General features: G+C 45.9%; 1 protein-coding gene across 3 annotated transcripts in view; it reads left to right on the top strand.

Moving 5' to 3' along the window:
• SPTBN1 (spectrin beta, non-erythrocytic 1) overlaps positions 1 to 25,560 on the top strand; it is a 114,496-nt gene that overhangs the window by 82,219 nt on the left and 6,717 nt on the right. For all 3 annotated transcript variants that reach the window (XM_088160797.1, XM_088160796.1, XM_014895138.2), the window contains exons 16-32: positions 530 to 1,286; positions 1,501 to 1,703; positions 6,438 to 6,528; positions 10,182 to 10,328; positions 11,678 to 11,941; positions 12,238 to 12,462; positions 12,610 to 12,699; positions 12,946 to 13,224; positions 14,322 to 14,452; positions 15,747 to 15,951; positions 16,057 to 16,431; positions 18,125 to 18,369; positions 18,744 to 18,882; positions 19,767 to 19,851; positions 20,396 to 20,592; positions 21,594 to 21,700; positions 22,241 to 22,304. In XM_088160797.1, the coding sequence (XP_088016923.1) occupies positions 530 to 1,286; positions 1,501 to 1,703; positions 6,438 to 6,528; positions 10,182 to 10,328; positions 11,678 to 11,941; positions 12,238 to 12,462; positions 12,610 to 12,699; positions 12,946 to 13,224; positions 14,322 to 14,452; positions 15,747 to 15,951; positions 16,057 to 16,431; positions 18,125 to 18,369; positions 18,744 to 18,882; positions 19,767 to 19,851; positions 20,396 to 20,592; positions 21,594 to 21,700; positions 22,241 to 22,304 (3,604 nt within the window). The remainder of the gene's footprint in view (positions 1 to 529; positions 1,287 to 1,500; positions 1,704 to 6,437; positions 6,529 to 10,181; positions 10,329 to 11,677; positions 11,942 to 12,237; positions 12,463 to 12,609; positions 12,700 to 12,945; positions 13,225 to 14,321; positions 14,453 to 15,746; positions 15,952 to 16,056; positions 16,432 to 18,124; positions 18,370 to 18,743; positions 18,883 to 19,766; positions 19,852 to 20,395; positions 20,593 to 21,593; positions 21,701 to 22,240; positions 22,305 to 25,560) is intronic.

The following is a 25,560-nucleotide window of genomic DNA, read 5'->3' as shown; positions in this document are numbered from 1 at the left end:
CTTAAGTAGGCTTTTTTAAGATATTCTGATGCTGTTACCTGAAGTATCTTCAATGTAGGCCTTTAAAGCTTCAAAGGGAAAGAGTTGTGCCTTTCAAATACTTGATTATCCGACGGAGTTTTGCTCTTGACTTAATCAGGCCCTGAGTGTGTCAGTACCTGGTTTTGAGAGCTGGAAATTGACTGTAATAATTGCTATGATAAAAAAGAAATCAATGTAGTTTTGTGTAAACTCCCTCATTTTTAGCTTCAGAATAAACCAAGGGAGTGTGAAAAGTTGATGTAACTGCCAATTTTTCACTTGAGGAAAAATTATACTCAGTGTGCTGGTACTTGTGACATTCTAATACACACCATATCTGGGTTAATGATTGCTTTGCTAGAAATACTGATAGTGTGGGAAGGACTGAGAAAACCCTGAGTAGCTGGGTTTACCAAGCTGGTGAGAGCAGCTGCTCACTCAGCAATGCTGCCACAACCTTTTCCCACAAATCTCAATTTCTCTGCTCTCCTCTCCTCACACATTTCAGGTGGAGCCAGTTCAGAGAACTGGTAGATAGGAAGAAGGATGCTCTGCTCTCTGCTCTGAGTATCCAGAACTATCATCTTGAATGTAATGAAACCAAATCCTGGATCAGGGAAAAGACCAAAGTGATTGAATCCACACAAGACCTGGGTAACGACCTGGCTGGAGTGATGGCCTTGCAGAGGAAGCTGACGGGCATGGAACGGGACCTGGTGGCCATTGAAGCCAAGCTCAGTGACCTGCAAAAGGAGGCAGAGAAGCTGGAATCAGAGCATCCTGACCAGGCACAAGCCATCCTTTCACGGCTTGCAGAGATCAATGATGTGTGGGAAGAAATGAAGACCACCCTGAAGAACCGGGAAGAGTCCCTGGGAGAGGCCAGCAAGCTGCAGCAGTTCCTGAGAGATCTGGATGACTTCCAGTCCTGGCTCTCCAGAACACAGACTGCAATTGCCTCCGAAGATATGCCCAACACCCTGACAGAGGCTGAGAAGCTGCTCACTCAGCACGAGAACATCAAGAATGAGATCAACAACTACGAGGAAGATTATCAGAAGATGAGGGACATGGGTGAGATGGTGACACAAGGACAAACTGATGCTCAGTACATGTTCCTACGCCAGCGCCTCCAGGCCTTGGACACCGGCTGGAATGAGCTTCACAAAATGTGGGAGAACAGGCAAAATCTCCTTTCCCAGTCTCATGCCTACCAGCTGTTTCTCAGAGATACCAAGCAAGCAGAAGCTTTCCTTAATAACCAGGCAAGTGGTCAAGATATACCTGACTTCATTTCTACGGGTTGGCACTGTGTACTGCAAGCAATTAACAGATAAAGTCAATTGGCAGGAGAGCCACAAGCAGACAAATTGCCCTTTTCGAACTGTGTTTTACTGCAGACTGTTCTGGGGAGATGTCTGTTGTTGGAGCAGCATAGCCTGAGTGTAACAATTTTCTCTCTGATTTCTTTAACCCCAGGAGTATGTTCTGGCGCACACAGAGATGCCAACTACCTTGGAAGGAGCAGAAGCTGCTATTAAAAAGCAGGAGGATTTCATGACCACCATGGATGCCAATGAAGAAAAGATCAATGCAGTTGTGGAGACGGGCAGGAGGCTCGTTAGTGATGGGAACATTAACTCTGATAAAATCCAGGAGAAGGTGGACTCTATTGATGACAGGTAAGGGCAGAACGATGGTACAATGTAGCTGTTCCTCCTTTAATTCTGTTCTCTGAGAGATGCCCTTTTACCAGGATTCAAAGGCAAAGTAACAGCTTAGAAAATGTCTGTTCCAGACTGTTTTGTCTCATGGAAAAATAGGAACTGTCATGTTTCAAGAATGCCCCAGGCTAATCTTAGTTAAACAATACCTCTCCCACTTTCTAGAGGCTTGGTAGGTAATGAGCTCCTTACCCAGAATTTGGCTGTTTGAGTGTTGCTGTGTAGTTCTTGGAGAATGAGCAGACTCGATGCTCTGGTGGGAGCTGTAGCAGTTGACTGTGTCTGGTTCCACAAGTCTCAGTTTCCTCTGCTGCCCCCAAGCTGGTGTAATTACAATAACGTATTCCTGTCCTTGTTCTGGAGAAGGAATGTGGCTCTTCAAGGGTGTAATTGGCATTGCATCCACCCCACCCGCTCGGCTTTGATCACCTCTTCCAGCTTGTCTGGCCCCTCTGAGATCAGATTAGGAAGCACTGGTACAAGTGTGTCTTTCATCCCAGAACAAGTCCTTTACTTTTTCTCTCTGGCTGTGGCACGGATGCTATAGAACATTAAAAGTTTCTTTTTCTTTGAAACCCAAATGTTCCGTTTTGATGGCTGTTGTTCTTTCTGCTTTTGGTTTGGATAACAGTGAAGTCTTTCAAGGCACTGTGATGTCAGAACACAGCAGTGAGCTGTGAAATGTCACTGATGACCCTCCCATCAGATTTGCATCCCCCCACAGCTGGTAAGCTCAGAGTTCTCCAGGTGCCTTCATCTCCAAGGAGAAACTGCACTGAAGTAGATCAGAAAATGTTTGGGCAGAGATGTCCCACTGTGTGTGCACCCACTTTAGCCAAGCTCATGGCTTCAGGAAAGGCAGCTCTTCCTGTTCCCAGAGCTTGCTGAGGGCCTCTGACAGCTGAACCCCCTAGGGTACTCCATGTTTCCATTCTCTCTCTCACACCGGCTTGGCTCTAGATCTCAGAGAGAATCTGCAAAGGCCAGGAAGAGGAGATTATGTGAAAGCAATCAAGGGGACAACTAGGACAGTGATTTTCCTTATTTACCCTCTCTAAGGGCCCTCTACTTTTAAATTTTCCCATCCACTTAGGAAAGCAGGAGAGCTTGATCCCAGCCTTCTGGTCCTCTTTCTGCAGCTTTTGGAATATTAAAATAAAGCATCCAAGAATATCATAGCAAATGGCCCAGCTGCATCTTGCAGCCCTGTCTGAAGTGGCTGGAGTAGGAGACAGCTTCAGCCCACGTGCTGTGTGCTCTGAAGAGGCTCTGGTGGCTGTCACCCCAGTGCAGCTGCTCCTCTGTGCCTGCTGTCCTGCCCAGGGGATGTGTGCTGGAGTTCCTACTGGAACTGAGCATTTCCTCAATCCCAAAGCTATTTCTGCCGAGCGCTGCAAACACCATCCTGTGTGCTGCTATCCAGGAAATCCGTGTGACTGCTCCCCGAGTCTGGGGGGATGATAAGCCTCCAGAACAAAGCCCTGGGGCTCTGTGCACTGGGAGGGGTAGCAGAGGAAACCTCTTTGCTTTCATAAAAAGTGGCTCTCCCAGCCGAGCTCCACCTGGATGTCTCACAAAGGACCAAAACAAACAAGCACAAATATGTGCAGTGGCTCCATACTTCCCATAGGGAGCTCTTTGTAGTTTCTGGTATTGTTCAGAGTGGGTTTTGCAGTTGTGCTTTTGAGCTGTTCCTAAGGAGACCAAACTTGCCCTGGTGCAGCAGACAGGCCCTGCTGTGGGATGGTTCCCATCTCAGTAGGGATGGCACAAGGAGGAGCAAAGTGCAATAGGAAAGAAACACATCAGCACAACCTTTTAGTGCAGTTCACAAGCAAGAATGAATGGGCATAAAGACATGGAGTAAGGGTGAGGGAAGGAGAAGGTGGGTTTGCACCAAGCTGTCACCAGCTAGCTTTTCCAGCTGGGGAGGAAGCTGGTCTCCCTGTGCAGCTCTCCCTGCTTGGGTGACTTCTGCTGCTCTGAAGCATTTCCTCCTCCATATTCTCTTGGAAGAGTGTTGGGGGACTGCCCCTCTCCATGTGACTGCTCATGGCCTCTGATTAGGCAAGGGAGATTTAGTCTAAAGAGAGTGGCAGATCTGGCACAAGTTGTGATCTGAGCCTATTTTACATCAACTTTTGTATATGTGCAGCTTTCTGCTCAAAAGAGAACAGAAGTAAGTTTTGTTCTTGCCCATTCAGAAAGGAGAGTGCCTTGTTTGCTGGAGCAATGAAAGAAGCTAAAACTGCCTTTCATATATCTCAGGATTCCTAGCAGGCAACTGCATTCACCATGTGTAAGATTTATTATTTCTGCACAGGCTTTGAAACCCACAGGCTTACAGTTAAACCACAAGTGGTTTTGTCAGTTTTCAGCACTGTCAGCGTTCTCAGGGGCCTCTTGGAGTCAGCTTGGGGACACCAGGCAAATTCTGGAGTAATTTGTGTCAGACACCTCGTTGTGCTGAACAGATCTTACACTTATGGTGTAGGTCATATGTTTGATACTAAATTCAAAACCATTCTAAATAACTGCAGTCTGCAGAGCAAACTATTCTTCTTCCACAAACTGCTCTAGCAAATTAGTAAGAAGCAGTCATTGACAGCCTTAAGTGTGAATTTTTTAAAAGAATTTAGGGACATTTGAACAAGGAGTTAATAATATTTACATGCAGCTAGTATGGAGCAGGAGAACGGAATAAATAACTACTTAAAATCCTTTATTCCCATAAAAAAAGTCAGTGATGAAACACAGGAATTCCTGTCTGTTCCAGCAGTGCCCATCCTCAAAATGCTTCTACTTTGTTATGGTTCAGCCCTGTTCTTCAGAGAAAACTTATTGTCCAGTCTCACTCCAGGTCATCTTGAACAAAACAGCCTTGTACAGTTACATAGCTCTAAGCACCAAAGATCATATTTGTTATGCTATGGCATCATCTGTTTGATATCCCTGCATGGTTTCCTTCAAAGTCCTTCTACTCGTTATTTCCAACACTCCACAGGAGATATTTTTATTAGTTTTTTAAAATTTGGGTTTTCTCAACATAAGAACTTCTGTACTTATCGTAAATTTATTCAAGTGCCATGAAAGTTCTCTTTTAAACTTCATAACTCGTGTCCTCTCCAGAATACATGAGTCTGTAATGTAATCTAGCCTTAAATCTCTGAAATCAGCCTGATAAAATCACCCAAGCAGTTCTTTGCTTCATTTTAACAACCTGAGTAATGCAGTGTGTTTGCCCAGGCATACAAAAGGCAGCCAAGAAAGAGTGGAATCAAACCCAGGGATGTTTGCCTCATTAGAGAGGTTTTTCCTAAGGCACAGTTTGTGTCTTTTCCTTTGTCAAAACTTCAGCCTCACCTGGGCTTGGACTCCAGGTTCTTGCTTTGATGATTCCACATGTCTTCCTTGCCATGTAATCTATAAATCATTTTCTTGACTGCACCTACAGAGATGTTGCTTGCCTGGTTGGTTGAAGGCAGCTGTTGAAGCCAAAGAGAAGCAAATTGTAGTCCTGTAAAGGGTTTTCTCTTATTCCTCTGCCTATAGACATTTTGCTTTTACAGAAAATGTATCTCCAAGTATTCCTTGTGTTTCTGAAGTCACTATATTGGTGCCAGAGAGCTTGCTGTGGTAACTTACTGCAGACCAGGAAAAGTGGTGTCATAATCCAGTTGTCATCAACATGTAATTTATGGTCTTCTGGGGTATCATGAGTCTCTGGAGATCTCCACTAACATGGATTTATTTAGCTTTTGCCAGCATGTGCTGAGCTCATCTTATAAATTGCCACCCTTTAAAATAATTTCCAACTTTCAATCCATATTTATCTTATTACAAATGGCAGCAATATTTCAGTTTAAACCCCTGTACAGTGCAATAGGAATGAGCCTAGCACAATGAGCAGTAAATAAAAATTATCTTCTTTACTCTGTCTCTTCCTTGCAAATTGCCTCATAAATAATGGAAGGATGGAAGGACAGGGATAACTACTCCAAATGAAGCATTTTTAAAAACATGCCCAGAGGTACCTTGGCAATCAGCCCCATTCCATTTGAAAGACCCACCACAACCTCTGGGACTGCCAGCTGTGACTCATCCTTCCAGGGACAAATGGTGATGAATCAAATTAGGGCTTCTGGATTAACCTTTCCTTCTCCCCTGGCTGCTCTTAAACACTCTGAAAAATATGTTCCAAGTGCATGAAGCTTCTGTGTGCAGAACCACACAGCCTTGGGGAGGTTCTGTGGCCCAGCTCAGCTGTGAGCAGGACAAGGAGGTGCTGAAGGTGTTTTACAAAGAGCATTCCAGCAGGTGCACCCTGCAAGTGACACAACATCATCTTGCTGGTGCAATTTGCAGTTTTCTTATGGTTTTTTGGCCAACAGCCTGAACTCTCCTGGGGGCTTGAAATGAGTGGGCCAAATTCTGTCCATACCACGTTGTGAAACCCTGCTGACTTCTGAATATTCTCTGTGTATTTAACGGGTCACAAAAACAAGGAGATGCTGAGCTCCAGCGAGCCCATTAAATAACACACTCCAAAATGTCCTTTGAAAGGCAGCAAAGGACACACACCACAAACTTACCAGCACCTGTAGTCCAAAGAGGCTCCAGGAACCCATAGTGGCAGTTTTTCATGAAATGCCTATTTCATTTCCTTTCTCTATTGTTTTTCTTTCTGACCAGACATAGGAAGAACCGTGAAGCAGCCAGTGAACTTCTGATGAGACTGAAAGATAACAGGGATCTCCAAAAGTTTCTTCAGGATTGCCAAGAGGTAAATCATGCCCTTTCACTTTTATTGCTGAAAGCTGCATCCTGCAGAAGAGCATTCTTACTCCATATTTTATGAGGACTGGAATGCTCAGTCATCCAGTGGTATTTACTGTGGAGTAAACATAAAAAACTCCCTGGCCATACCACTGCAAAAAAGAATGTTTGTTTTTTTCTTTTCTCATGAACCAGATTTTCTCTTGTCATATAAGCTAAAGACATAGAAAACTGTCAAAAGCCGCGAAGATTTTTTGCTGTGATAGAAATTATAACCATGTGGAACATGGTGGGATTAGCAGTGTACTTAGAAAGAGTTTTGTCTACAACTGTACAGATGTATGTGGCCTGGTGCAGGGGATTTCAAGTGATTTCTAGCAAACATTAGTCAGAAGAATAGGAGGTTAAGAAAAAAAAGGAGCAAGATTAAGCTGTGTCATTTATGTGTGATTTACCTGACAGTTTACATGTGTTTAAAATCGTTAAGTATTATAACATTTGAAAAAAAGAAATTCTTTCCAGATTTTCTAATCACTTACAGGGGCTGTTTACACTGAAGACAACATTTTAAAGTTTGGAATACTCTTATTCCTAGCACAAGGAATTAATCAAGTAATTTTCAGGTTATTTCATGGAGTATTGGCAGATAATAAAGAGCTCTGCCTGTGAGGTTTTGATCATAAACTGGGCAAGTGGTATTTGCTGCTTCGTTGCCTGGATTCAATCTGTTTCCCAGCATTGCATAAGATGTCCACGAGCTTGCCTTCAATTGCTCCTTCCTTGGTAGTTAAAACATGACAGATTAGCAAAAATTCTGCTGTTATTAGCAGCAGCTTCTTCCTTCCTCTGTCACAGCTCTGGTACAAAGATCCCCTGGTTCTCAGGGCTCTCCTGGCCTCAGTGTCAGTGTGGGTGTATTCCCTAGGACCTGGTTTTTCCCCTATATCACTGGAAGAAAAAGGAAAGCATAAAAGCTCTAGTGTTGGCTGCCTGAATGCCTTTCCTCTCCCTTGTTTCTCTCCAGCCACTAAAACATGGATGTCTCGACTGCACGGTTCACAGACAAACTTACAATTACCCAAATGTCAGGGATTTCTCCCATCCTCTTTGAGATTTGGTGATAATTGAAGGGCTGTTTCCTGAGAAAACTTGGAATTTATGTCAGTGTGGGGTCTGCTGACACCTTCATTGGGCTGGGGGGTTTGTGATGGAGCAGCACTGTCCTGTGGGGTGGAAGGGAGCCAAGGCAACGCCTCCCCCTTGGCTTTTTCCTCAGCACTGCCTGTGAAGCTGGGAATTGTTAGGGAGCAGCTTGGAGCCAGTCTCACCCAGCAATGATCCTTTGGCCTTCCTGCCCACTGCTGCCTTAGGGACAGTTTCCCATCTGTGTGTAAGCTGAGGGAAGGCAGAGTGTCTTCTGCAGCCCTTCCCTTCCCAGGGCAGCCACATTGTCACTGTCACCCCGTGCTGTGGCCCCATGCTCCTCACAGCAGCCCAGCAGTGATAAACCCTGCTCTGGGGTCACAGGTGAGGCAAAACAGCAGATTTTGTTGTTGTGAGGAGTCAGAAACACTGTCACAGGTTAGTCCTGGGGTGCTCCTTTTCCAGCTGTTTCTTGCACTCACCAATATGAATGTTAAATAAATTTACTGAGTGAATGAAACAGTGACAGCAGAGAACCCTGAGTGGAGGAGATGTGATAAACGTTGCCATTTAGTTTTCTTTGACTTCCTGCTCTTTCTCAGCTCACCTTCAAGGAGTTTACAGCTGACCTTCCCTGTGAGTGCTTGGAAACCCCAGCACTGTCTGGGCTCATTTCTCCAGGGACTTGGTGAAAGCTCTTGGCAAGACTCCGCTCTGTGAAGTTTCTCTCCCGGAGTGTGCTGGCAGGATTTGCCCTGTGAGCCTCCCTGCAGGACAGGCTGGCAGCTTGGCACAGTCTGGGAAGTGCAGTGGCACTCAGAGCCCTTTCCCCTCGCCTTGCTGTTGCCCCAGGCTCACAAGGGTTTGTCTCTGCTTTTCCCTTCCTTCCTGCTGGGTTGGCAATGCAGAGTGGCAGCCAAGAGCAGGAACAGGATCTTGTGTACCAGGTGCAGAGGGTGGGAGGAAATCTCACCCTCTCCTGGCCTTAACAACTTCTGAAGAAATAAATACTGCAAGTGTCATTTTAAGGCAATTTGGGGAGCTATATTATTTTCTGAAAATCTGCTTTCACACTCAAGGTGCTGACTTCTAGTGCCTGTAGTGGTTGCAGACCCCAGATTTTAGCAGTGGGCCCTTAAATACTTTCTCTGCATTTCTGTGCTCTGAGGGGTTTATCCCAACAGGCCCTGGCTGTGAACCACATGTTGTCCCTGTCTTGCCTTCCCCCAGCTGGTAACAGGAATGATCCAAACTCTCCTTGGGAAGCACTTTTAAATCCCCAGAAGCCTTAATGCTGTGGCTGAGTAAAAGCAAACAGTGAAAGCCAAGCAGTGCAATTTGCAGAGCAGAGCAGCTGTCTCTTCCCCAGAAAGGCAGGAGTAAAACCACTAATTCTGGGTTGTATCCTAATCTCCATGTAGCCTTTGACTGTTCAGCAGCACGGTAGCCTGTTCTGATGTAACCTTCTGCCTACAGAACTCTTCCCTAACATGAACATTTTTCTTTAGACTTGATAGGAAGATCCAATGAGGAGTTCCTCTGACTGCTCTGATAAGTTTTCCCTATTTGGGGAGGAGTGCATTTAAAGGGCAAATGAAATTTTAAGGGTTAGTTAAAAAGAGGTTCATGAGTGATCAATGGAATTTGTTGCTCAGTGTCCTGAGCACTCAGCAGAGGCCTCTGTTCCTCTTCTTTTTGGGCTGCTTGCTCACCCAAGTGCTGCTCTAGAAACCAAGCTGAGATTTGTTTTGACATTTTCCGCTCTAAATATGCAGAAAATGGACCTTTTCAAATTCTATAAACATTCCTCTGAATGTGGTTTTTATCCACACCTCAGGGATAGATGAAGCAGTCAGACTCACCCTGGGAGGAAATGTGGTGTTGGCTGCTAGGATCATTTTCACATTCCATTTGCACTTGGCAAATCAACTGTCTCTTAAAGTATTGGTTTTCTCTAGTGGTGATATGGAAATTGTCCCCAGTGCCTTTGTATTTGCTGAAAATCAGACAGAAAACAGTCTTGGATTTTATGTAATGAGAAAAGGAAAGTCTCCAGTACCAAAACACTCCTGGAGATTGGATAAATAAACAAATTACTTATGTAAACCTATACAGAAAAAGACTGAGGGCAAAAGGTACAAATGTGCTGTGAATTAATGGTATAAAACCATCTCTAACAATCTCCATAAAACCATCTGACCAATAAGTAGGACACGTGTCCCTGTTTCTCTTGCTGTTGAACTGGGTGGGACCTGTGTGTTTGATTTTGCTTATCACAGAGGTGATTCCTTTCTGCTGGAATCAAGAGTTGTTTAGGCATTGGAGATGGATGTTAGAATTGAACAGTTAAAGAGGCAGATCCTTGACTGAGCCCTGAGTAAATCCCTGAGTAAGAGCAGTCCCTGGATCTCACACAACTCTTCTGTGGAGGCATCTCTTGATCCTTGATCTGGAGGCACTTTGCATTATTTCACACCAGGAATGTGTCCTCACACCCCCATGTATTTCCTTTTCCAGCTCTCCCTCTGGATCAATGAGAAGATGCTCACAGCCCAGGATATGTCCTATGATGAGGCGAGGAACCTGCACAGCAAGTGGCTAAAGCATCAGGCATTCATGGCAGAGCTTGCGTCCAACAAAGAGTGGCTGGAGAAGATTGAAAAGGTAGGTGAAGAACACCTGAAAAATGCCCTTGTCTTTGTCCAGGGTGGTTGTGCACAGAGATGGGATCTGCTCCTCTGCACAACTGGTCCTCAAATCACCCACAGCTGAGGAGGCTAAAGGAGCATTCTGGTGCATTGTATCTCCATCCAACCCATTTTATTCCTCACTGATGTTAAAAGTCTTTTATCCAAGTCATTCACTCAGACATTGGCTTAGGTGCCAGTTCAGTTTTGTCTAGTCTTTCCTATCTGCCAGAAGGAAGGCATAGCCTAAATTTCATACCCTAAGGGTAAGTGGGGCAAGTGTTGGGATTTGAGCCAATGAAGTAGAAGCACTTCCCAGGAAATAACAGAATATGGGGAATAGCTGAGTTTATTCTTCTGTGCTGCTAAGCTGGCTTTCATTCATTCAGAACTATAACCAAGCTGCCTTTCCCCATGCAAAATTAGGGCATGAGCTAAAGAACATCCAGTTTTGTGATTAATTAAGATTCACAGCTCTGTATCAAGTTGTTTGAAGCCTTAATACACTGTGATGAGCTGTACTTTCCCCTCCATTTCTCCTGTGCAGCTCTGGAGCACTGAGGAGTCTCCTCTTTAGCTCTGACAGTGGGTTTCTGTTCAGTGTAAGTTAGCTTAATTGCTCATTTCCTCTCCCACTTTGGCACTCCATATCCCATTAGAGGCTTTTCTGTGATCTACAAATAGCAATACCCTTTAATGGTGTAATTAGAAGGCTGCTCTTAGTACTGGAAGTTCCTTTTTAGTGATGCTAATACATCCTTCTCCTTTGCCTCTGAAAAATCAGATTGCAGCAAAGGACCAGGGCTGTGTACAGAGTTGTGCAGTCCCTGGATTAACATTCATATGGAATGTGCTGGGTTGGGGCAGCATTCCCATCTGCACCCAGCTGAAGAAATAGACAGGAATAATTAGAATAAAGACAATATTTCCCCAACCCTCCCGGCATTGTGCTCTGTGTTCATGGTTCTCTGGTGATGTGGCCCCAGGAGCTGGGGCCTCAGGAAAGGCAGAGTGTGCAGCTCCAGCTCCCTGCTCCATCCTGCCTGAGCCGTGGCCCCAGGAGCTCCCTTCAGGGAATATGTGCAATGAAGAAGGGAAAGGAGGCATTGCTTGACCTTCCCATTGCTAAAAAACCCTCTTCCAGGCAGCAGAGGAACCTGGGAGCTGATGTTCTGGAAGGAGTCACTGGATAATTGGAGATAGAAAATGAGTGGCTGATGCTGCCAGCAGATGAGGAATCCTGAGTGCTTATTAATCAGGATAATTGCCCTAACGGGCTGTGAGTGCTCCTGAGGAGGTACCATTTGGTTGCTTTTTGCCTTGCAGGAGGGAATGCAGCTCATTGCAGAGAAGCCAGAGACTGAGGCCGTGGTGAAGGAGAAGCTGACAGGTCTCCACCAAATGTGGGACGAGCTTGAATCCACCACCCAGACCAAGGCTCAGCGTCTCTTCGATGCAAACAAGGCAGAGCTTTTCACCCAGAGCTGTGCAGACCTGGATAAGTGGCTGAATGGTTTGGAGAGCCAAATCCAGTCGGATGACTACGGAAAAGATCTCACCAGTGTCAACATCCTGTTGAAGAAGCAGCAGGTAAATAGAGCATGGGGTGCAGAGGGCAGGCAGCAGATACTGCACTCAAAGGATCAGGCAGGGCAGGCTTTCAGTTTAGAAAAGAAAGAACTGCTTTTCTTTCTTTCTATTCTTTCGTGTATCTTTAAGAAGAACAAGAAATTCATCCAGCAACAACCCAGACAATAATTATTAACATGGTAAATCCTCACTGACCAGCATCTGTTCTCCCTTCTGAAAAAGCTGTTGGTGTTCCCTAATTGCATGAACAGCTTCCATCCTGGTTTTCAGGACCTCTTTGCCATGTTTCTGTTTAGATGCTGGAGAATCAAATGGATGTCCGTAAGAAGGAGATAGAGGAGCTGCAAAGCCAGGCCAGGGCTTTGAGCCAAGAGGGCAAGAGCACAGATGAAGTCGATGGCAAACGCCTTACTGTAGAAAAGAAATTCTTGGAGCTGCTGGAGCCTTTGAATGAGAGAAAGGCCAACCTGCTGGCCTCCAAAGAGATCCACCAGTTCAACCGGGATGTGGAAGATGAAATTGTGAGTATCGAAGAAATCCCATTCCCCAGCCAATAGGAAAATGTCAGAATACTGCTGCTTTCTGCAGCTTGTGTGCACCAGCCTCTCTCTGCTGCCCCAGCTGTGTCTGGGGCTGCTTGAAATCATGTGTACTCCTCTCTCTTTCAGTTGTGGGTCGGAGAGAGGATGCCCATAGCTACATCTACTGATCATGGACACAACCTCCAGACTGTGCAGCTACTAATAAAGAAAAATCAGGTAAGTAGATACTGTTAGAGCTCCATACCTGCTATTTGTCCTTAGTGCTGACTAATTTGGGAAGGAAATGTTTGGGGTAAAACAATGGGTAAAACGATGTGGTGTGACCACAGGTGGTGGCACAGCCCCAGGTTGTTCACATGAGCTGATGGTGTGTGTTTTGCTGCCCCTCTGGAGCTAAGACCCCCGACTTGTATTTCCTTTTCATTTGTGCATTGTCTCATCAGTCAATTTTCTCCCATGTAGACCCTTCAGAAAGAAATCCAGGGCCACCAGCCTCGTATTGATGACATTTTCGAGAGGAGTCAGAACATTATCACAGAGAGCAGCCCCAATGCTGAGGTCATTCAGCAGAGACTTGCAGACTTGAAGCAGCTGTGGAGCCTCCTCATCGAGGAGACAGAGAAGCGCCACAAGCGCCTGGAGGAGTCTCACAGGGCTCAGCAGTATTACTTCGATGCAGCTGAGGCTGAGGCCTGGATGAGTGAGCAGGAGCTCTACATGATGTCAGAAGAGAAAGCCAAGGTGAGCAGCTCCACAGTGACACTACTTTGGCCTTAATTGCTTTGCTGGAGGGAGGCAGGTGACATAATTTAATGTGGCGCTCTGGAACGGTGACATAAACAAATTTAACTTCCTGCTGAAGCCTCAAGTGATGATGGCTTGTGTCTGTTCTAACACCTCTGAGAGTGTGCAGGATAGGCTGTGCTGTATGGAACCAGGGAAGTATCCTCACACTGCAGAGGGCAGCTCTGTGCCTGCCTTCACTGCAAGGCCAGGATTGCCAGCATGGTCCAGTTAGGTCCAGCTTTCTGTTAGTTTTGAATGACAGCACAATGCACCTGGCTGAGAAACGGGGCCTGGTGGTCAGTCAGCTGCTACCACTGTCCCCAGCCTTGACTCCCAGTGACCACCAGCTTTGACTCCCAGCTTCAGAGCATACCAAAGAGAATGTAAACTCCTGTTTTCCAGGGAGGTGTTAATGCTGGAGCATGTTTGTTATTGACATAAACGCACCATGTTTCCTGCCCTGGTGAAATAAAGCTCAGCTTTCTATCAGGGGAACACATTCCACGGGTGCTCAGGCTCCAGTTAAAAATGGCTTGTTTTCTTTTTTATCTATTGCAAATAGCTCACTATGCAAAATATTGTATTGAAAAGATTTATTGACAATGTCAGTTAACACTAGGAGTAGGGGGCTGTTTTTCTTAGCTGTAACAGTGCATAAGAAGTTTTGATTGGAACGTGTCCAGACACTTTGGTGAACAATCCATTGGCATGGACTGTGTAGGATTTCTTTTCTTTGCCCCATACTGTTGTTGAGATGCCTGACAAGTGGTGTGTCTTAATCTGTTCCATGTTTCTGAGCCCTGCACCAGTACTGTGGAAACACATAAAAGGCTTCATAGAAGAGGAAACTCAATATGCTCAGCTGATATAATTTTGTTCTGCACCCCAGAGGGGTTGATGCATTATCTCTTTCACTCGTTGTTTTGCTTTCTGGGGGTACCATTTGCTGTGACATCAACAGTTCTATACCGTTGGCAGAAGGACTTGTCTTCAAGCTGTACTTGGGAGCAGCTCCTTATAATTCTTCCTGTCATTTTCTGTCACCCTTACAGGATGAACAGAGTGCAGTGTCCATGCTGAAGAAACACCAGATTTTGGAACAAGCTGTAGAAGATTATGCTGAAACTGTGCACCAGCTTTCAAAGACCAGCAGAACTTTGGTGGCAGATAATCACCCAGAAAGGTATTAACTGTCATTTTTAATTGGATCATGAGTTCTTTTAGTTCTTTAGCATTCAGTCTCTGGTTTGGGTGGTTCTGACACACAAAGACCACAGCAGAGAGTAAGTGGCTCAGATTCTCATAGAGAGGAAGAGGAGTTCAGCCTCACTCAATCCAATGTGTCTGTTGGACCATTCTGATTTGGCCAGAGACAGGGCCAGTATGTGCAGCTGCTGATTCCTGGTGCTTCTGAACACCTGGAGGACCTGTCAGTTGTGTCCCCCGTGCAGGCTGCAGTGGCAGGGCAGCTCTGCCAACTCTGCTGAACCTCACGGAGGCACAGCAGTCCTCAGGCCAAGGTCCAGATCTGCTCTTCCAACCAGCTTTCATGTCCAGCAGAGAAGTCACTAATCCTTCTGCAGTGCTCCCCAAGATCTGACTCTTCTCTTTGAGATTCCAGCAGAATCAGAGCCTGGAATCAGATGCTTTAAACATGGGCCCATTAACATCTTACTTTTGGTAAATTTATCTCATCTTTCGAAAATGGCTTTCCCTGGGGGAGAACTCAGGAAGCTTAAGAACCATTTTGCTGTAAGAGCTGCAGCTCAGCAGACAGGATTCTCCACTGGCTTCAGCTGCAAGGCTGATTCCACTCTGAGGCTGATGTATTTAACTGCTCAGCCTGCACAGGCTGGAAGGTGGCACTGGCCTAGGACAGACACACTCTGCCTCCGGTGGCAGGTTGTTATTTAACTCTAAAGCACTCTCTTGTGGTCATGATCGCTTCTGATGAGAGCAGATTTCCTGGCTGAGCTGTCTGAGTGCTGGAATAACATCATCAGCTTTACAAGGCAGATGGAAGGCACTTTGACAGCACTGTATGGCTCAGACAAAATTAGAGGCAAAAGATACAGCAAGTAGAAATATTCATCCCTTGTGCAAATGCTGAGCTTTAAGGGGTGAGAAATCTGTGAGTGCTGCTGAACTCTGAAGCAGAGTTTAAATGGAAAGGAACTGCTCCCTGCCTCAGCAGCTCAGATCCTGCCTGTAGCTTTGGGAGAAGACTCTGGTGTGATCTGTGTCCAGACAAATGGAGAGCTGGATTCCAGCTGCCCTCTCTAAAGCCAGGTGTTTGCAGTGCAGGACAGACAAGCTTCCCAGCTATTGCTCCCCTTGGTCCAGCATGTCAAATTCCTGCCTGCAGCAGGCATGCATTCTGTGGTTCAATACCCCGAGTGACTTTTATTCCTGGCAGTTTTCCCCCTTTGGCTGTGCTTGCAAAGGCAGTGCAGGCTCAGTGCTGTTTGGTTTTGCAGCGAGCGCATCAGCATGCGCCAGTCCAAGGTGGACAAGCTGTATGCAGGCCTGAAGGACCTCGCTGAGGAGAGGAGGGGCAAGCTGGACGAGAGGCACCGGCTGTTCCAGCTCAACCGCGAGGTGGATGACCTGGAGCAGTGGATCGCAGAGAGGGAGGTGGTGGCAGGGTCCCACGAGCTGGGCCAGGACTACGAACACGTCACGGTGAGTCCCTGCGGGGCCTGTGTGGGTGGCACTCACAGAGGGTGGCTCGGCTCGCTCGGCTCTCTGTAGCCACAGCCCTGCATGAGGCTCTGTCTGTGCCCGCAGATGCTGCAGGAGCGCTTCCGGGAGTTCGCCCGGGACACCGGGAACATCGGGCAGGAGCGGGTGGACACCGTGAACCACATGGCCGATGAACTCATCAACTCCGGCCACTCGGACGCCGCCACCATCGCCGAGTGGAAGGACGGGCTCAATGAGGCCTGGGCCGATCTCCTGGAGCTCATTGACACGAGAACACAAATCCTCGCAGCCTCCTATGAACTGCACAAATTTTACCACGATGCCAAGGAGATCTTAGGGCGTATCCAAGACAAGCATAAGAAACTGCCCGAGGAGCTTGGGAGAGACCAAAACACAGTGGAAACACTACAGAGAATGCACACGACGTTCGAGCATGATATCCAGGCCCTGGGCACCCAGGTGTGTGGCAGGTGAACTGTGGGTGTGGGAACCTGAGCTGCAGAGTTTGCTGCTGCCCTTGGTCCCTCCGTGGCTGGGAGACAGAGTGCTGCCAGCTGCTTCCCACGTGCAGTGCTGTGGGAATAACCTCACCTGCTTCCTTTCCTTATCTGTCCGTCTGCTGCTCTGACATTGCACTTGGTTGATTATCTAAAGTAGCAATCTGTGAGTACACGGGCTTCTGAACATGTCAGCAGTTGTTGGATGTTATTCCATTTCCTGTCCTTGGCTCAAGAAGAAATGAGAAAGGCAGAGAGCTTCTGTATTGATTTAAAGAACAAAATATGAAGGAATGTATAAGCTTGGTTGGCTTTTTGAGGTTTGGTTTTCTTTTGGTTGGTCAGTTTAAGTTTTTGCAGCTTTAAAAACACCAAAAAGCCCCAGTCAAACCCTTTGTGCCAGGCACTGTTTATTTTACCTTTTTGAAAGGCAAAGACCTACACAAAGGCTTTCTGACTTGGTTATGAACCTGGGCATTCTGAATTAGATGTGGCCTTTCTTGGTGCTTCCTAAGAGCAAAAGAGATTTAAAATCCAGTTCAGGCTAAGATTTTTAAAAGCATCCAAACTGGATCTAATTCTGAATCTTTTGAAGCCAAGGTGTGCCAAGTAGAAGGTGGCAGCTGCTCATAAAGCACAGGGGACACTCAAAATCAAAATACAACATTCAGCTGCCACAAGGAGAATTTGGGAAGGGAACAAGTTGCTTAAGGAATGGAGGAATTGCAACTGACTTTATTTATCCCAGTAGGTCAGGAAAGAGCTTTTATGGCCCAGCTGCCAGCCAATTCTCAGTTATGTTGCAATTTACACTAAAACAAAGGACATAGAGCAAGCATTTGATTTTCCAGGTGTTTTATTTTCAGAAGCTGTAGATTTTATCCAGAAAATGGGAGACATTCATAAAACATGAATCCCAGTCTCACAAAAAGGTAATTATAATCAAGACCTAAATGAAGGAATATGTAATCACAGCACAGAGCTGTGGGGAAGGCACTTAGGATAATTTCTGGGTGAAACAGCCAGAGCACTGAGGTGGATCATTTTGAGAGAGGCATGGTCTCTGTGCCTGTAGCTAGAAGGCTGTTCGATTTGATTAAAAAAAAAATTTAATTATTAGACAAAAGCTAATGGAATATTTCCTGACTTGAAAAATATGCAAAACAGTCAGGAATTAGCATTTGCCATCCCAAGGCAGTGTTTGAAAGGAAAAGATTTCTAATAGTAGAAGGTTCTGAACATTTCCAATTTTCTTATTTTTTCTCTTTGAAGTCATTTTCTATGTTTTTGAAAATTAACCTCTGCAGGAGTGGTTTGGATACAGAGTTCCCAGGTGCCTTTGTTTGAGAGGAAGGGAATTTGATGATGGAAATGGTTCCCATTTGCCCTGGCACCTAACAGTCCCTTTGCTTTGGCACCGGGTTCAGGCAGTGACAAATCTTTGCTATTTCGGGGGTCCCTTGACCCTAGGGTATTCTCTGAGGGATAATACTGCCTTACTAACAGCACAGAGCTTTCTAGCCTGGACAGACCAAATCCATTCGCAGTGACTTTAGAAAACCCCTCAAGTGGTGAATTAGCAGATAAGTGTCCCTGTAGCTGTGACTCAGGAGTCACAAACGCACTGATGGCTCTGTGTCTCCCAAACCCTGCAGGTGCGGCAGCTGCAGGAGGATGCGGCGCGCCTCCAGGCTGCCTACGCTGGGGACAAGGCTGATGACATCCAGAAGAGGGAAAACGAGGTCCTAGAGGCATGGAAGGCACTGCTGGATGCCTGTGAGGGCCGCAGGGTGAGGCTGGTGGACACAGGAGACAAATTCCGCTTCTTCAGCATGGTTCGGGATCTCATGCTCTGGATGGAGGACGTTATCCGGCAGATAGAGGCCCAGGAGAAGCCAAGGTAATGCCAGGCACCCCTTCTCCATCCAAACACAGGGCTGCAGGTCACCTGGGCAACATCTGTGGGGCTCAGTATCACTGAGAGTGGCTTCCAGAGCCTGCTGCTGCAGCAACTTGCTCATGTGGGTGGCTGCTGCAATAATTGCCATGGAAAATTGTACCCAAAGAGATTTGCTCTCACACCGGGGTTATTTGATCTCTGATTCAGGCCAGAATGGTGCCGTTCCTAGGGAAAGGCTCCCTGAACTACATAGACACATGTAGTGGTTTTGGTTCACTAATTTGAAATTTGAAATAGGAATCCGTTTTTTCCTCACTGAGTTGTGGGTCAGAGTGAGCTGATAAATCTGAAGTCTGTGTTTCCGGTCATTTTAGGGATGTTTCATCTGTGGAGCTCCTCATGAACAATCACCAGGGGATCAAAGCAGAAATTGATGCCCGAAATGACAGCTTCACTACATGCATTGAGCTTGGCAAGTCTCTGCTGGCCAGGAAACACTACGCATCTGAGGAGGTACCATGCTCCCTGCAGACAGCCATGGGCTCCTGGGGGTTCTTTCTGAGGGAGAAACCTGCCCTGTGTCACCCACACAGGAATAATGACAAGTGTCACCTCAGGGACTGATGCTCTTATGTGCTGGTGGGAAATCAGGGTATAACTTCACTCCAGCAATTCATGGTCGGTAACAGAGGTGACATTGAGATTTAAAGTGTCATTTTCAGCCCAGAAAATGCAAAGAAGCTGCTGCATTCCATTCTGCAGAGAATGGCTCTGGGGTGGGAAGGTGTCTTCCTTGAGCTGTGTGACAGCCTGAACTTCCTGCAAGGGAAATGCAATGCCGTGGAGAGGCCTGCTAGGGCAATGAGCAGGAAAATGTTTGTAGTGTAGGAGCTAAATTCGAGAAATATTTAGAGAACCGTATCCAACTCCTTAAAGCCTTGATTTATTTTCTGAGATGTCTAGGCCAGAGGATAGAGGCTTAGCTCTTGGTTCTCCTGCCTCCCTCTGGGGAAGGGAGGATAACCAAACATTGTGAGGCACTTCCCTCTCAGGAAGGGAAGAGCTTCTGCAACAATCCTGAGCAGCACATTTTCATTATTCTCTGGAAAAGGGCAGAAGATTCAGTGCCTGATTGCACTATTTACATTTGTTTGCCCATTATACCCTTTTATCAAATACTCTGGGTGCTATAGCTTTTCACAGACACTGAATGCCTATGCAAATGTGATATTTTAATGGAAATGTCACATTTATTTATACTTGGAAGAGAAAAGCAGCTGTTGTGTGCACGGTGAAGTCACTTCCTGAGGAACTCGTGCAGTGTCTGTCAATGCAGGGTTGGGGGGAGCTGCTGCCTGGTGCTTGTGTAACAGCCCTGCTCTCTACTCTCCATCCAGATCAAGGAAAAGCTCCTGCAGCTGACAGAAAAGAGAAAAGAAATGATTGACAAATGGGAAGACAGATGGGAGTGGCTGAGACTGAGTAAGGACACCCTTGGATTCTTTTTGGGTTGGGCCATGTCTTACTTTCTTGGTTGTGCCTTTCTGAGCATTGAAAAAACCCTACAGCTCCTCACTTTTCTGTTACAGTGCTTGGAAGTGGGTTTGTGCTGGAATAGCTGCAAGGTTCACACCTGTTGGTTGTTAAATAATGAAAAATTTGAAACCAAGAAACCTGCACCAAAGGTCTTGCTCCATATGATCAAATTCGGAGCTCCGTGCAGTAACTCTACTGTGTTTGCAGGTGTCACATTCCAATTTCTGTGCTGAAATTAATAGGTTACAGCAGATTAGAACAGAAGAACCACAGTAAACTTGCAAAATGAAACTTGCATTTTTCCTTAAAGCAAAGCCAACAGGAGAAATGTCTGTCTTTTCAGTGAACTCAGCTAAGGGGAACACTTAGCCAAGTGCATGTACTTTGTTCCCTGAGCTGGGTTTAGGTAAATCCCAAAGCTGCCTGATGACTCCATGATGCTCTTCTTTGTGACATTACTGGCACTGACACCTGTGCCCTCTGTGCTCAGTTTTGGAGGTGCACCAGTTCTCCAGAGATGCAAGTGTGGCTGAGGCCTGGCTGCTGGGACAGGAGCCCTACCTGTCCAGTCGTGAGATAGGGCAGAGCGTTGATGAGGTGGAAAAATTAATCAAGAGACACGAAGCGTTTGAGAAATCCGCAGCGACCTGGGACGAGAGGTTTGCAGCGCTGGAGAGACTGACCACGGTGAGTGTCTGAACCCCCTGGCCATTCCTCCTGTGATGGCTTGGAATAACTCCCACATCACCAACCTGATTTCTTGGCTGGTTGTTGATCGACCTCAGCCAACCACACTGAGCCTGAAGTTTTCTGTTTCCAGCCATACTAAAAAACCCTCTCTGGTTCATTTGAACTCAACAACCTGCGAGGAAAAATCTGAGATGATAAATGACCTCAGGAGTCAGCAGGAGCTGTCTCAGGCCTGGGAGTGATGACCCAGAAAGAAATTTCAGAGCTGAACAGTTTGCTGCAGCTCTCTGCTGTACTGGTTGGCCGATTATTTTTGGTTAGAGATGACAGTGGTGGTAAGGGGGCAGTGACAGTGATGTTTGTTGTGTTGTGACTGCTCCAGTGCAAGGCTGTATTGTCCTCTAGGAACACACAATAAGCAAAAATGCCCCCAAACCTCAATTTGAGCACAGCTGCAATGTCAGTCATTAATGCTTGGAAAGCATTTTACCATCTTTGGAGAACAGCTTGGCTTTAGACACTACAGTTGAAGTGGCCTGGGTTTTCACACACACACTGAGTGTCACAGCTGCAGACGAAAGGAACTGGAGTTTCTCAGCATCTTCACAAGTCAGGCTGGTTTTATGGAGATGGGTAATTTCAGGGATTCACACGGGAAACATTTCTGTGTTTGGCAAGCACACAAGAAGATGTATGTCACTTTTGGATATTTTAATAACTTGTGCTGTTTTCTTGTTTGTCTGGGTTTCATTCTAATGGAATGAGTTAGAAAATAGACATGGCCAGTGATAGGCTGCTGTCAGAGGGTCAGATGCTGATGCCCTCCCTGACAAATTCAGTGCCATAAATGCTTTTTAAAGACTTATGCTTTCCAATTTTATCCCCATTCACTTTAATTTCAATAATGTTTCAGAAAAACACACAGAGTTGTTAATTTCTAGAGCACCCCTCATGAAAAATGAGCAGTGTTTTTAAACAAAAAATGTTTCCTCTCCCAGCTGGAACTTCTGGAAGTGCGTCGGCAGCAGGAGGAGGAGGAGAGGAAGAGGCAGCCGCCCACTCCGGAGCCCAAGGTTGCAGAGGATGGAGACTCCCAGCAGCAATGGTGAGCTGGACTCTGCACTTCCCTTGGGGAACCCTTGGGGTGAAAATGTGCTCTAAAAGGAGAGGAGGTTCTAGGGGTTTGTAACATGACCCTTGTTAAAAGACTTGGTGGTTTGTGGGGACAGGACCTCTCCCAAACTCCTGAATTCCTTGTAGGCTCCCATTTCCGGTTGTCACTGCTGAGGCACCCCTGGCCCAAAAGTGGGAATGCTGCTTTGGTCCTCTGGGCCATGAATTGCAGTTTCTCAACAACCTTGGCTTTTTTCTTTGATGAGTATCGTTTACAGATTTTAAGCCATGGAACACTGACATTTATGGAATTGTTTATGTGATAGGGGGAAGTTTATTTGTAAGGTAACTGTCAGTTAAGTCTGGTTAAATCTCACTTCACACTGGATCTATTCAGTCAGGATTGAGGATTTCAGGACCGTGCTTGAATTTCTTAAATTAATATCCAGTAAGAAAATCACATTTTGTTGAACAAGACGGGTGACTTTCAAGAACCTTACACAATTTCTTTTCTTTTTCCTCTCTCCAACAGGGATGGGACAAAAGGAGAACAGGTTTCCCAAAACGGTTTGCCCTCAGACCAGGAATCTCCACGGGTTAGTTACCGCTCCCAAACCTACCAAAACTACAAAAACTTTATTAGCAGACGGACAGCCAATGACCGCTCGTGGTCAGGACTGTGAGCCACAGAATCACTTGCAGCAACAGAAACCTTTTTTCAGTATGGTTTACTGGTACTGGTTTCATCTTTTGGCTTCAGATTTCCCTGCTGCTTTTCTCTTCCTTCCCATCAGTTGACTTTTATTTAATTAGCAGCCCCTTGGACATATATTTACTTCACTTTAATCTTTGTTTATTTGAATCTCCCCACTGACACTCAGTTGCTTTAAGGTGACACATTTATTTCATGTTATTTACTGTGAGTTTTTCATGTCGCTAATAGTATTAAGATTTTCCAGCGAAAGCGTCCTTTATATGAGTAATTGAGATGTAATGAGATTACATCCTAATGAAGAAGAGCACTAGGACCTGACAGGTATGACGCATCGAGTTATACTAACAGGTCTCAGCACGGCAACTTTATTAAATCAGCTGCATTAGCAAGAGTTATGTACCAGGCCAAAGATAATCCACATGAGTGAGCTGGGCAGGAAGGGCTGGGAGGGGGGGAGTGTGACTGTGGGCAAATAAAAGCCTTAAGGTTAGTTTGTATAACATTCCATGCAGAATGGACTCATTGACTGCAGAGGCAAATAAAACGTGAAATAAACCATTCAAAACCAGTATCTAGATTTATCTGGGGGTTTAGTCCTCATGCAGAGTTGTGATCTCGCTGTGTTGGGGCCCCGTTTGGCCTCAGTCCTGGCCAGTTGGCACTGCAGCAATTTGATTTCTGGGCACCAGAGAGGCAGGGGTGTAAATGAGAGTAGAGTGTAGCCCCTTGGGGAGAGGATGTGTTGCTTTCCTTTAAAAACGAAATAAAATGCACCATCTAAGATCCCAGTTCTTCATTTTACATAGGTGCAGGCAGAATGCTCCATGCCTTACTCACTCCTCCTTGACAGGGGTGTCCCAGTGGAGTCAGGATGCATGCCAAGAATCCTCACATGCAGCCATGACAATGCCAGTGAATTTCTCTGGAGTTAATGAATACAGGAGTTGGATCTGGCTCCCCTCCCCACCCCCTTTCTGCAGAGCCTCCTTGTGTCAGTTAATGCTTTGAGTGAAAGGACACTTCTCCTTGTTGCTGAAACTGGCTCTCTGGGGTCACATTCGGTGCAGGAAAGGCTCCTGGCAGGCTGGGATCTGTGGATATCAGGGCTCTTACAGTGCTGCACAGCAAACATAAGTCCCAGCTGAGGGCTCTGGCAGGAAATGCCTTTCAGCATAAGTTTGCCTTTAAGAAGCCCATCCTAGTTAGGTCTGAGTCTGCACACAGACTCTACCAATGCTCCACAGTACACAGCAGTTCCACCTTTCTCTTTCTGGAAATAAAACCTTTTGGTTCTTCTTTAGCATTCAGTCCTGAAGTGAGCTGTTGTACATTCTAATGTTTGTAAATTCTCTACAGTTGTGGCAAGGAATGTGAGGTGATCTTCAAGCACATCCCAGATAATCATCTTGTTGGTTAGCACAGCCTCATACATCAGCTGTTTGCTTCTTTTGGAATTTTATTTTCTTGCCATGCTGCGTAATGCATTTCCATGTTCATCTTTGCCATCTGCACTTCAGTCTTCCATGAGAATCTCCAAGCTCAGTTTGTTGAGTCCTGTGTTGCAGTACCTTGGGTGTACAGAGCTGTGTCAGTGAGGCACAAGATGTGCTGCTGTTGGTCAGAGTTTTGGCTTCTGACAACTGGCTGAGTAATGCAGCTGGATTGTTCTGTGTGGGCTGAGCTTGTGAACCGAGAGCAGTGATTGAAAGGATGTGCTTCAGTAACTGTACTTCTGTCTTTCCACTTCATGATGCATGTTTTTGTTTTTGTTTTTTTTTTCTTTTGTCAGGATAACAACATATAGCTTCTTAATGCTTTTAAAAGTTCCATATGAATTTATGGGGATGCTCTGGTGGCTGCCCTGTGCCTCGAAAGTGTGCCAGTTCCCAGGGCAGGATAGCTGTAGCTTCAGACTCTACCATCTGCAGAGCCTTCACATGTATTCTGGTGAAAAAGTAGTCTGTAGAAGGAATTTATGAGATAGATTTTTTTTTTAATTTGTATTAGTACACTTACAGAAAAATTCTACTTTTATCACAATGAAGAAAAAGTAAGTCATCGATTAAGGTCATCATTTTAGGCACTAGAAGAATAGGACTTCGCCTATTTATTGCAGGCTGTGGGTCTGGCTAAAGGTATTAGGAAGGTCCTTTTGGCAGAACAGCCCAGAGGTTGGCATCTGTTTGCATCTGAGCCAGGCAAATCATCTGGTTCTTCAGCTGTGGGGCAGAGCCTTGAGTCGATGAACCGAGCAGATGTTGCTTCAAGCACTGCGAAATCCAAAGGGGCACCTCTGTCATTGTCACCACCTGTCTTGTTGCATGTCCCAGTCCTGCTTTAAAGATTTCCAGAGTAGCCTGTAGCCACTAAAGCACTTCCAACTAACCCCTCAGGCCCACTGAGAGAACTGTACCACGTACATGAGAGCTGTTGTGTTGTAACAGGGGTTTGCTGTTCCTGTTTGTCCTCCGTGGCGTTGTCTCCGCATGCCCAACGCATGTTTCCATTAAAGTGTGTCCAGCTCCTGTTTTTTCTCCGTTTTCATGACACATCCTTTGCAGAGCTGTCCATGATTTATTTTGCTTGTTTTCTGTTAATTGTAGATAACACGTGAAAGGAAATAAAACCTGAAAGAGCGTCAGAAAAGCTTTTCATAGCCCTTTTACAACCAGTAGAATTTGACGTAGAAGGTGCAGGTCTGATGATGTAATTAAAGTCAGCAGTTACCTTTCAAAGCCACAGGGTTGCAGCACTGAATTCCATATTATTTCCCATAAAATATGTTGAGCAGCTGTGCAGTGGCTGCTGGTTTGAAACTGGTCTGGTTTACCTCAGATTAGGGGTTCTAGGTACCCCCAAATCAGTCCTATTTTCACATCTGGCTGGTACTGTTCCAGCAAATGCACTGCTTTCTGTGTCAGTGCAGGGGCCAAGTATTTCTGGGGAGTTTATTGAAGTTGTGGAGATGAGTTCCTGTGGGCTGTGTGATTCCTCAGTGCTGGTCAGAGGTGTCAGGTCCCTCAGACAGGGCTCCAGTCAGCAGCAAAGCAGAGTTTGAGGTTCAGGAGCTGTCACTGGACGGGAAGATGTGCAAAGGGCTCTCCTTGTTCTTGAAGGGTTCTGTTAGCCTGGGTGGG

Source organism: Sturnus vulgaris, chromosome 3 (genome assembly GCF_052056855.1).
Source record: "Sturnus vulgaris isolate bStuVul1 chromosome 3, bStuVul1.hap1, whole genome shotgun sequence".
Classification (NCBI taxonomy): Eukaryota; Metazoa; Chordata; class Aves; order Passeriformes; family Sturnidae; genus Sturnus; species Sturnus vulgaris.
The sequence above is the reverse complement of the archived record's forward strand: the minus strand, read 5'-3'. Positions and strand labels throughout refer to the sequence as shown.